At 41.5% G+C, this 12,650-nt stretch overlaps 1 protein-coding gene across 2 annotated transcripts in view; it reads left to right on the top strand.

The window, feature by feature from the left end:
- LOC113489866 (phospholipid-transporting ATPase ID-like) overlaps positions 1-12,650 on the top strand; it is a 73,684-nt gene that overhangs the window by 36,738 nt on the left and 24,296 nt on the right. For both annotated transcript variants that reach the window (XM_026865903.1, XM_026865902.1), the window contains exons 10-14: positions 1,977-2,135; positions 3,116-3,204; positions 8,247-8,443; positions 9,582-9,790; positions 11,769-11,812. In XM_026865903.1, coding sequence (XP_026721704.1) covers positions 1,977-2,135; positions 3,116-3,204; positions 8,247-8,443; positions 9,582-9,790; positions 11,769-11,812 — 698 coding nt within the window. The remainder of the gene's footprint in view (positions 1-1,976; positions 2,136-3,115; positions 3,205-8,246; positions 8,444-9,581; positions 9,791-11,768; positions 11,813-12,650) is intronic.

Raw genomic sequence — 12,650 nt, 5'->3', positions numbered from 1 at the left:
CCTTGCATTTCCCCAGCAAACCTCTGTAGAAGTATTTAAATATTTATGTAACTCTTTATCTAATTACTTCTTAAGACAGGAAGAGAGGAAAGGGTTGAGCAGCTAATACAGGCACTCAGTGGAATGCTTAATGTGAGTTATGATGTTTGTTGACATTGCAGTGGCTCAGATAAGGAAGATGCTTGCAAAAAGCTGAACTTCTTTACATGAGACTTGGGGAACTGGGAGATGAGAAAGAAGATACCTACTACTTACCACATGTAGACTTGGCAGTATTTAACTTTCAGGTGAAATGCATTCAGGTATCGTCTTGCTATTAATGGGAGGAGGAGACAGGAGGCACAGTGCCCTGCTGAGGTGTCTTCAGCTGCAGAGTTACTGGGGTCAGTGCAGGTGTATTGAGTGAATCTCTAGACTTTCTCACTTTTTTGTGATCCGTCTAATTTGGATGAGTCTTCTGATCTCAGAATCAGTGTATCAGTAATCTAGAGCCAAGCACTTACTGGAAAGCAGATGTGGGTGTTGACACACAAGGTACTCACATGAGCTTTGTCCCACAGCTGGCATGAGGAGGGGCACAGCCTTCCCGGTGGGGGACCATGCCCTGGGTTTCGTTCACCAGGATCTCGTTGTGCCTGTGTTTCAGGCTCCACTGCACTGCACCTCTGTTTTCTCTGTGTTTGCCAAGGGGTTGCAAGGGTTGCAGTGAGAAGGGTCTGGTTACTGTAGGCTTTTAGAAATGATGGAGCACAGGTCTGATTGTTCTTGGATTAACCAGATGATAAAACAGGTCAGCATAGTTGTTTGTATGAGCTCTGATGTCACATATATCACAGAATTTCCTAATCACTTAATCTTTCAATGCTGATGATTTGTCTGCCCCAGAGTAGAGCTACTTTTCTATGAAAAGAACATTCATTCTTGATTTTAAAGTTTGCAGTGGTGGAGACTACTGCAATACTTAAAGTTATACTGTTCTTCTAGACTTCTCTGGATTTTGTTTCCCGTATCTTGAGCTTGATGTGTTTTGTTTGAGAACAGCTGGAAAAGCTGTAGTCTCAGCAAATGTAGATATTTGCAGCCTGTGATCAAAATAACTTTAATGTTCCTGCTGATTAACTGATGGATTCCCTTTCAATAAGTCATATTCGTATTTTTCAGTTCTTTTCAATGCATGCACAGGGGTCTGCTTTGAATCTTTAGATGTCAGGTGCAAGTGTTGATTTGAATAATTTTTATACTTAAGTATCTGTTTATAATTTTGTGTGAACATGTTTTATTACAATAAATAAATAAATATAAAGAATGGAAATAGAAACAGAATCTCCAATCACTTATGGTGTCAGCTGCATGGCCAAAGAAAGTAGCATTGTCATTTTTCATGTGCCACTGGGACTTAAATTATAAAGCAGATGAAATTAAAAAACAGTGAACAAAGACACCTAACTTAATTACTCTTTTGCACCCTTCAGGCTATGATTTTTGTCGCTTAGATTCCTGCAGTTTGAAAGAAAATGGAGTAGGAATTATATGAGGTCAGCACTTTCAGCTAAACTTATCCAGTGACATCCTACCACTATGAACTTGCTGTGAAAGGATTAAAAGTATGTTGCTGGTTCAACATTTCTTCTCACCCACATAAAAGCTGTGGAAACTTTGTTTTGCACTCTAGCAGTAAAAAAGTTGCCATGTTCAAAGAATAGGATAAATCCAAGTTCATTGTGGTTCATTGGATTATGACATGAATACAGGGAAGGAGCAATGTCCCAAAGCATCAGTAAATACAAATGTTCATATTTTCTGAATACTGAATCTTGTTACTTCAAAACATCAGGATACAGGATGGGAACGACAGGGTCAGGAGTGGACTGCAGCTACAGTGTGAAATATTCCCTCTCTGGGGAACAGCTGAGAATATTACTTTGACATCTTTCTGGGCTAAGATTTTCATTTTTGTTTTTTCCTTCCTTTTACAGGTGAAGTCAAATGTGAAGCACCAAATAACAAATTGGATAAATTCACAGGAACTCTTACTCTTCGAGGCGAGAAGTATGCCCTGGACAATGAGAAGATGTTGCTGAGAGGCTGTACTATTAGAAACACAGAATGGTGCTTTGGACTCGTTATTTATGCTGGTAGGTAGAAAAATTGAGGTATGATTTGCAGAGCACAGCAGCACTATCGTGGAAGTACATCGCACCCAGTATGCACAAAGGAACCAAGTGTTTTCCTCTTTGGAAAATATGTTTTTACCAGCTACAAGAATAAAAGCAAAGCAATACATGAGACCCTTTGGCTTAACTCTAGGCTAGAAATTATGCATACTACGCGGGATGTAAATCTGAGATTTTTTTTATAGTGGTCTATAAGAGAAAACTGGATTGCAAACACTACATTACAAGATCCAGTTCTGTCTTGATTCTTCTAGTAGCTTTAGTAGCAGAAGTAGTCTTTTATTTCAGAAATGCATGCAGCAAAGTATGTGAGAGAAGTCTTGATCAATCAATAAAAAAGAATGTAAGAATTAAATCTGTTTAAGAATTAAAGATGAATTAAATCTGCCTTTACTGGCCCACACTGGGCCAATCGGAGTCTTTCTCCTCACTAGGCTTATTCAAATTTTTTCATTAAGTGTATTTTATTAAAAATTCCACATTATTTGTGATTTTAATCCATATTGGAATATCAGCGTCACCAGCAATATCATTGTATGCCATTAGATCTATGTTTTTTATGAGCATAGACCTTCTATTGTTTCTATACTGCTGTAGACATGTGAGATGATGTATAATATGTCACCAATAACACAGCAGTATCAAGTATTCTGTGAAAAGTAATTAAACCTGGAAGGGAGGATTGACTGTTGAAAGAAGAGAGCAGGTTCAAAATCCGGAATTAATGGCTTTATGTGACTCTCTCTATATAATCTAAAGCAAGTGACATACTTAACCTTTTTCTGCCTAAGTTTTCCACTGGCACTGTAAACTGGACTTACCTGTCTTGAAGAGAGCTGTGATGAGTATTTATGCTGTAAAGCACAGTGGGGCCTCAGAGGGAATCAGCTTTAGAACAACTAAGCTTTATTACTAAAATTCACAAGTGTCTTCGTCTCTAGGGCCAGACACCAAACTAATGCAGAACAGTGGAAAAACAACTTTTAAACGGACAAGCATTGATCGGCTCATGAATGTCCTTGTGTTGGTGGTAAGTCTGATTAATGTGTCTTCATTTCTTCAGATGTATTATCACTTCCAGATGTTCCACCTCTTTGTCCACACAAATGAGGGAATATCATTAGAAGTGACTAATGATAAAAAGAAAAATTATCTAATAATTTATTAGCAGCCTGAGTTCTGCAGGGCCTCTGCCAGCCCATCTTGCAAAGCAAGGCCATTACATTGACAGCATTAAGGACCTTTCTTCTGAGCTTTTAATTGCTCTGCTCTCCCTTGCCCTGTGGTTTTTTTTTTTTTGTGAGAATCACTTTGAAGCCTGAAAATGCCTTTTTTCCCTAGTAATTTTGTCATTTTTTATTTAAATAAACATTAGAAATTCTCCCTCTTCCTCCTGATTTCTTGGCATCTCTGGTGATGTCTACATAGGACTTGATAATTGAGTTTGTTAATTTACATGATGCCAGCTTCTGACTTAACACATTAGGGCAAAATGTTAGAAATGGTCTCATTAATACTCAAAACCTGGTGTTTTTAGCAGCTGGGAAATTTGACAACACTAATCTTATATAGCAGATCTAATTTGAGGTTTAAGCTTGTCACTGGTTTTAATAAACGGCGAACACTTGCAGGCAGAGGTAGTGATTCTTTTGTGGAGACTTTCCCAAGATTTTACCACTTGAGTTCCAAGCTGCTCAGGGGAGGAATACATACACTCTGACACTGCCTTGCTCAATGTTGCTTGAAGAAAAGCTCTTTCATTTCAGGCTTTTATTTTACTTTGGGTGAAAGCGTGCCATGCTTTTTCACGCATGCTGTACCACCTTGGTTTATGACACTGGGAAGGTCCCAGTGTTCCCTCTTCTTGCCTCTTGACCTTGCTCTCCAGCCCAGCCTGGCAGCCAGGGTGGGGCCAGGATCCACCCCAGGTGCTGGAGCAAGCCCTGGAAAAGGCATCCAACAGCAATCTGTCCATCACAGCAAGGCTATCCTGAGCTCTCCCTGCCCTTCATAACTTCATGCCTCCTCAGCACTGGGGCTTATGATAGCACAAATGTCTCCAGGATGGCACCATTCTCCCAACTTGCCACTTCATCTCAGCCCCTGCTCTCCTGCTTTTTTCGTGGGCCCTGGGATGGGAAATGTTAGTTGACGGAGCCAGTTGTGAAATTGTATCAAAGCAGCAGTGAATAGCTCAACTCCCAGAGATGTGAAGTGGTGGTAAAGCAGTGACACAGCACAGAAAGCCACTCCAAGGTCATCTCCAAGCCCTCTTGAGTCCTTACTCCATGTAGAATAAGGACATGCCCTTGACTTCAGTAACCTTACACCAATCTCCGCTGAATGAAAATCTTGATTACCATAAGCAGCTTGATTTCTTCAGTGGTTTCTTCCCTTACACTTAAGAGGACAGCAAAATCAAGCAAGGTTTGGGCCTCCTACATTCAAAATTTTGCAAACATTTGAAAAAAATGCACTTTTTCTTAGTGTTCTGCTATGGTTTAGGTAGAAAGGAGGATGCGGTCTGGGGTAGGGCTGTGAGGGATCCACAGGGCGCAGAAACAGAGCAGAGAAAAACTGAATAGGGAACTCAGAATTTAGCATTTGAATAAGGTTTGCCAAATCTCCTCTCATAAGTCGAGGGTCCCACCCAGAGCTTTGAGTCTCTTTGGCCTCTCATTGTGAATGTGAACAACATGAATTTACATCCTGGCTCCGTTTTAAAAAGCTGAATAAGTTGCAGTTGATTGCATCAGCCTCTGCCTGGATTCTTGGGCGCTGATGGAGCCAAGGGTGTGTTTTTCTCCTTCTCACATTTTTAAGGCACCTAACATTTTGGTGTCTAAATAAAGCTCCGTCCTGTCCTAAGAACCAGGCTCTTTGCACGTCCAAGGGATGTGGCATCAGGTCCTTCCAGCTCACTGGGTGGTCAAAGGTTCCAAAGTGCAGCCGTATAAAAAAGGCAGTACATTGAGCTCCTCAGCTTGGAAATACAAAGCAGCCACAGCTTGCTATAAATATATTGTTCGTTGTGATGAAACTTGTTCCATGTTAACAGTGGCAAAGCTATTTCATGTTTTAATTGTCCATAAAACTTTCAGGCACAAAGCAGTGTTTAAGCAGGGTTTGACAATGGTGTCCTGATTAGAGGTCACCCTGGTCTGTCCCAACAAGGGTTAATCAGGAGTGAACCTCTCCAGATGGCAAGCATAGCTGTTTTTTTTCATGTTTGAGAGTGTTTCGTGTTGATCTGAGAGAGAAATGAATATTTCTCCGCCAGAGATGCATCCGCCAGCTCCAGGAATGCTTTTTCCTCCAAAACTCACTTTTTAGCTGTTTTGGGGAAGCATGTTTTCCGAGAAAGAGGGCGGTCACCTTCATCCCTTAAACAACTTACTGCTTCAACTTCTGGAGCAGAACTCAAAATGACAATAAAGAAACTGAGACAGTTTGAATTTACAGTCCAACAGGAAATGTTTGTCAAAACTCACCGCCTCTTTACAAAAGTACTGCTCAGTCCTGCAGAGGATCTTTCATAGGCAGGGCCCAGAGAAGAAGGACGTTCACCACATGATCATGCACAAGCCTACTATCAGGGTTTTTTCATGTCCTCCTCTTGCAGAGCTCTGGTTACAGTTACAACGAAGTTGTTTCTCTGCACAGAAATTAATCTCTAGGGTCACTGTTACCGGCTCAGTCTTTTGCATTTGTCTCAAAGCAGACAGCATGTTAGTGAACTTTGTGTAAGCATGAATATTGCACACAAGTGGAGCTTTTAGGGATGAGACTATTGACATGCAAAATGCACATAAAGCAAAATGAACATAAAGCGAGTGCAGTCGTGGACAAGAGCTGCTGTGATATGGGAAAGTTCAACTGCTGTCTTGCCCCATGTGTATTTCTGTTGCTGAATCAGATGTTGAATTTCCTACATAGATGGTAGCATTCTACAAACTGACAAATTTTAACCTGTGGGGCAGTGAGGAATCATTCAGGATACAGTGATAAGATTAGCTTCTTTTACAACAGACAAGGTCTGGAGACAGAAGTAATATCTTTTAATTGAAGAACAGAAATATCTATAAAATATATAGTCTTGTTTATTTTCTCTGACTATGTCTGTTGGTTTAATAAACGACAACACCTGTCCCTGGATCATGACTCTCATATATCCTTAAGTCCTGATGATTATAACAGCACAAATTGAAGTCTGTTTTTACTGATGGTCACAGAGTTTTAAAAACGCTGCACCACATTCCTTGCTAGCAAGCAATATTCTCTCCATTTCACAAGCGGAGTAGTTTATTTGGCCTCCCATGACTAAATAGAAAAGCCACTATGTGGAACATGAATGTGTCCCCTGAAACTCAGGCCATCAGCTCTTTTAGCAGCTTCTTGGTATTAAAATTCAAGTTGGATTTACGTGATCTTTTCATTGAGTGATTCAAATGGCTCCATAAAAGTATCCTTCCTCCTCTCATAGATTACCTTAGCAATACAACTATCAGCTTTACCAGCAATGTTTGTATGTTTATATACCTCTGTTACTGTTTTTTAAAAAGGTTATGTTGTAATGTGATTGCTACTGGGTAGCCTTATACGTAATGGCCCTACTTACAGATATTTCCTCCCTAATGAAGATACTTGCAAGAGCTGATTTTTAATTGCTCTGTTGTGCAGCCTGATGATTCCATATCTACATTTTTATGAGGATGTTGCTTGTTTTAAGTCAAATATTTGGAGAAGTCCGTATCAACAGAAATGGTTCTATTATAATTTTCCCAGTAATAATGTCAAGCTAACTTCAGTTTATCTTTCCCACAGTCACCATTTCTACCCTTCAAATATTGGAACTGTATTAGCAGATTTTCAGTATGGTGAAACTTCCTAGTTTTCAAAGCACTGTTAAAAATTAATATTACTGGTTAATGGAATTTATCAGCTAGTCCCTCTAAGCCTTCATCCTTAAACTACCTGGACCCACTGGATTGAAAATGCTTATTATTAATAGAAAGAGCCACATAGCATTTCTGTCTTTTCTATCTGCTACATCATAAGGGATAGATACTTCTTTTTACCTCTTTCCTCCTCATTCTTGCAGGACTGTCTGTTGAACATGTCTGCTCTTTCCACATCTGTTTAGGAGTTTACTCTTTTCTATTCTTGATATTGTATATGACTATTAGATTGTTCTATAATTTCTTGCAGTTTATATTAATTTCTGTTAACTTCCCTTATTCCCCTTCTTTTTGTATTCTTTTCCAACTGTTTTGCTGTGTTCTTTTATTTTAATCAAAAATACTTTATGACCCATATAATGTTTTTGTGTCTATTAAATGGTGTTCCTGAGCAAGCCCCTGTTTTCACTAAGGTGTCCCCTCCCACTTTGAAATTCTCTTCCCAGTTGGTCTTCCCCTAGTTGCTTTAGGCTTCAGGAAATAGGCTTCTCTGAAGTCCAAGGATACACATCACTGGTTAGTGTTGCTTTCTGTTTGCTCAAAGGAAATGTAATCAGATTGTGATGGCAGGTACCAAGGTAACCATTAGTTCTGAGTCAGTTTAACTCTCCTTTAGCCATCAGAATGATAGCCAGTGCTGAATTCCAAACTGCACAGTGCTGGATTTTCTGTGTTAGAAAATTATCTTTAGTAGCTTTTCAGAAATGCTGAGGAAAACTATGATACATCCAGGAAATGGCCAGGCAGTCCTCCAGGCAGTTTCTGTTCCCAGGTGTTTAGCCAGATGTTTGAGGACCCACAGCTCAACGCACCTCGAACAAGATTTGGTGTTCTGCAGCCAGCTGCCCATGAGCACCCTGCTTTAGGTGTCTGCCTGGGACTAAAATTCCCCGGTGTTTGAGGCCTGTGATTCCAAATTGCCAGGCTCAGCACCATGTAATTTTGTCCTTGAGGTAAAAGTGTCATAACTTTTCTGGTTTTCCTCCTTCATCCCTAGGAACACTTTCCTGTGATTCAGGCTGTCCAACTCAATCTGATTAGGGTCCTCTGATTAACCTGTACACAATAAATTCCTTGTTTCTAAAATGCAATATTTTTGTGGGTTTTTTTGTAGATCTTCGCATTTTTAGCACTGATGTGCCTTATCCTAGCCATTGGCAATGGCATCTGGGAGTATGATAAGGGCTACTACTTCCAGGTCTATCTGCCCTGGGCAGAAGGTGTCAGCTCTGCCTCCTACTCTGGCTTCCTCATGTTCTGGTCATATGTGATCATTCTAAACACGGTGGTGCCAATTTCGCTCTACGTCAGGTACGTGCCAGAACTTCCTTTCAAGTTTCATCTTAAGAGAGATTTAGATTTTGCTTTAGCTGGGAGCATCATTTTCACTAGACACAAATGCAACCCCATTGTGGACCATTGCACACAATTACAGTGATGTTTTCTCTTATTTCTGCTGCCTTTGGAGGTCTTTGTCAGGGTTGGAGTGGGGCCAACAGTGAGCCTGGAAGAGAAGAGGATGATTTTGTAGTTGAAGGGGAGGTGTAGGTGCAGGATGCTATAGGAGTAAGGCTGGAAGCCTGCTACAGTTAGCGTCTTGCTTTCTCCCAGTTGCACCGCCCTTCAAACAAAGCAAATGGTGTGTTCTTTGAGGTGGCTGTAGGGCTCATGTGAAGAGTGGATTACTGGGTAAGCAGGTGTAATCAGGTTGAGGTTCCATAGTATGTGGTGCTCTATGAGCAGAGTGAATTTTACTGCTTCCCAGTTGTTGCAGGCAGGCTAGCAGGGGGTAGAGTAGGCATTGTGTCCCCAACACTCTCAAAACCTTGAGGTTGGGATGTAGACTGAGTAGGTCTGTATGTTTTATCATTGGCACCTAACTCTTTAGACAGCTTTGCTACTGAGACTCTCTTTTGTGTTGGTAAATGGAAGGAATTAACCCCGCTCCTGTCCAATATGTCACACCAGCAGCAAAGTGCAAATTCATGTCATCTGCAAGCTGATACAATCCCTTGGCTGCATAGAGTTACACAATGACTCTCTGATCGTTTGAGCCGTGGCTGTGCTCATCCCTGGCACCAGGCTCAGCTCAGCCCAGAGCCCTGATGGAAACTGTCCCTGTCTGAGCACCACTCCTGAAACTGCACCAAATGAAACTCATTCCTCCCACCTCGCTTTTAAGTCTGAAGACTTCAGAAACTTTTCAGATACATTTATAAGATGTTTTACAACTAAAGGAAATGAATTTACTGTAAGCCTAACATCATTTCAGTGGGACTTGCTTCAGCATTGCTTACTACAGGCCATTTAAGGACAACCTAATGAGTACACCCTGTCACTACCTTCGAATTTGTCTTCTAATCGCAATTGCCAGTGGTAGTACTGAAGATAAACATCTTGTCCCTTAAACTAATGAATATTCCATCACCTTTTCTTTCTGTTTCACCAGTGTAGAGATTATACGATTGGGTAACAGTTTCTACATTGACTGGGACCGTAAAATGTATTATCCACTGAATGACACACCGGCTCAGGCCCGTACCACTACACTGAATGAAGAGCTGGGGCAGATCAAGTACATCTTCTCAGACAAAACAGGGACTCTTACTCAGAACATCATGTGTTTCAACAAGTGCTCCATCAATGGCAAATCCTATGGTATGTTATCTACTTGTCTTATTCTCTGAGTTTTATTCCATTGTGCCTCTCGGTCCACAGATGTGGTATCCAGAAGAGAGTGTCCTGTAAGAAGCTGCAGTGATCAAGTGCAGGGCTGACCATCGGGGATGCCTGAGCTGCTCATCAGGGCTGCCTGAACAGTCCTGATTACATCATTTGTGTATCTTAATATCATTTTCCTGTCCCTTTTCTTTCCCCCTTTTGCCACCCTTTTACTTCCCTTTTTCTGCCCCAGTATCATCCCTACGAAAGAATCTGCACCTTACTACGTTTTCCTCATTGGTCCCAGTTTTACTACATAGGTACTCAAATTTGTTTTTTTTTTTCTGATAACACTACCTTGGTAATCTCAGCCTTTTATGGTATTATTGAAATGGTTACCCAGGGATTGCCAACCCTGCAAAACATAACACATAACTCACATAACTCCCTCCCTCTTAGCCACTTGTGAAATCAGCCATCCCTCATGAGGTTATCTGCAAATTTTGTCAGCTTCCCACACTGTTATCTCTCACGTTCGGCAATTTCTCATGTCATGAGCAGCGGTTTTCCACATCCTGTTCAGGTAGCTGAACCTTCAGTCAGCAGCTAGTCAATGGCCTGGTCATTTTTCTTCTGCACTGACATACTTCACCTACCAGAAGAGAGAAAGGTTTGTAGAGAGATGGAAAAAATGGGAAATTGTTAGCTCCTAAAAGGCTCATTCATTGTACCACCCCGGGCAGTTCTCTTCATACTGCTCAAGAGGTGCTAACGATTCACAGACTGACTAATTTTTAAACATCATTAGATTACCAGCACTACTACACACCCCCCATCTCCCACACCCCCACCCTGAGAAATTGATCACTTATTCGTAGGTTGATGCTTGTCTTGCCTGTTTCAGACCTGCTGATGGACTAGTGTGCCAGGAATCTTGTCTTTTTTTTCTCAGTGCTATCAGATGGACTAATAAAATAAGTTATGTCTTCCTATAAATCTTGGTTTGTGTATATTTGGAGACCATCATATCTCAAAGAGTGCTACTATGTTAGCCAGTTTTAGTGCTGTTAAACAGTTTGAAAAATACTCAGTCTGTTCATTCATGTGTCCTTAGCTGACTTTTCCAAAGTGGATGTCACCACTAACATAGATACAGGTTGTGGTTTCAAGAAATGAACAGGAAATATGGGTAAAGAAGGCAGATGATCTACTACCTATAGTTTTCTAAATGCTTAGCAAAGTACATTACAATGTACTTTGGTTTGCTGGTCAGGGGCATTTGGGAAAGCCATGTCAGAAAGGATGAATTAGTTCTGCTGCCAGGTACCCCAATTTCTCATTGGGAAGGAGGTGTCCAAAAGCCTCTCAGCTACAGTTTGGAAGGGATCAGTTGATGTGCAGTTCTCAGAAGGGATGACTTATGAGTTTATTCTACACCCTCAGGGCTTTTGTGAGGGAGTACCAGTACCTACAACTGACTTTACTCACAGCTGAGGTTGCTGGTGCAAGTATGGAGCAGCTTTGCTACCTAGATGTGGGAAGAATGGGCTTTAACAACTCTTCTGTGGTTGTCCAGGGACTGTTGCAAACCCAGTATGATCCAGGAGCTGGATTGTGTTTTGCATTCCAAGAGAGGTCATCCCCTGAAAGCACTTTAATTTCCTACCTAGCACTGTCTGTTTCCTGGGTTCAGCTTGAAACAAGTCTTCTTCACCCAAATGCCAGTCATTTTTTTGGTAACTGTTTTGTGTTTCAAGCATCTGTCAGTCTCTAGATTTTGTCATGGATTAACACAGAAACTGACTGATATGGACATATCAGTCTCCAATACCCATATCAAGATATTTATGCTTACTGAAACTTTTTAGTTAGATACTAGCTTCAAAACACTTTAACCAATTTTTGTGGTAGAGAATCTCAGAGACTACACTTATCTGTAGTTTGTGGCTATAACCTCAGTCTTTCTTGTTTGCAGGTGATGTGTATGATATGTCTGGACAAAGGATAGAAATAAATGAGGTAAGTGCTCAAGTGCTATCAGGACATGTGCTTTCAGTGAACCTGCCTGCCTAGGTTCTAGTGGTCACAACCCACCCAGGCATAGCTCATGCTCTGGACCCTGCAAGAGCTGATGCTCTTGACCCTGACAACAGGGATGTATGTTTTTGTGGATTTCAGAGGATTGCCAGAGTGGCATTCTGTTCCAGTAAAGCCTAGTGTAAACCTGCAGATTGGGTAGCCAGAGTGCCCACTGTTCCCTCAGCTTCACATGACATCCTAGTGCATGCATAGCTCCTCTTGAACGCTTGGCCATTGATGCTTGTTGGAAACTTGGACATTAGTGATTTTTATTATCCTTGGCAGTTAATGAAGGCTTTGGTGGGGAATCAGCAAGTTCAGTTAGTATCGATAACAAATTCCCTTAATGTCTGGACATTGAGAAGTGTGAAAATGGGTGACATCCATTTTGCTCTACCCTCTGCTTGCTGGCACAAACCCACAGGTCTTGGATTTCTAAAATGTCTGAAAACTGCATGCAGTAACCCAAGTAACAAAGGGCAAGATGATGATGAAAATCCCACTCCTCATCCCAGTGATCCATTTCCAGACCATTTACAACTTAAGTTACCCACTGAAATGGGCTATTTGTGATGTGCCTCCAGACTGCCCTCGCTCAGCCAGCAAAATGCAAAAGGCTGGCTTTCTTGGGGAGACATGCTGGTCTGCCAGCTGGATGCCCCGCAGCTCCTCCTGCCCAGGATACTCGCTGGAGCAGAGTCCCACTGCCCGCACTTCCATGGTGTTTCAGTGCCTGGACCTTGCTGCGCAGACAAGGAGGCAGGAGGGGTGGGAGGGT

This window comes from Athene cunicularia (assembly GCF_003259725.1).
Source record: "Athene cunicularia isolate RWA chromosome Z unlocalized genomic scaffold, athCun1 chrZ_part1, whole genome shotgun sequence".
In the NCBI taxonomy this organism is placed as follows: Eukaryota; Metazoa; Chordata; class Aves; order Strigiformes; family Strigidae; genus Athene; species Athene cunicularia.
The sequence above is the reverse complement of the archived record's forward strand: the minus strand, read 5'-3'. Positions and strand labels throughout refer to the sequence as shown.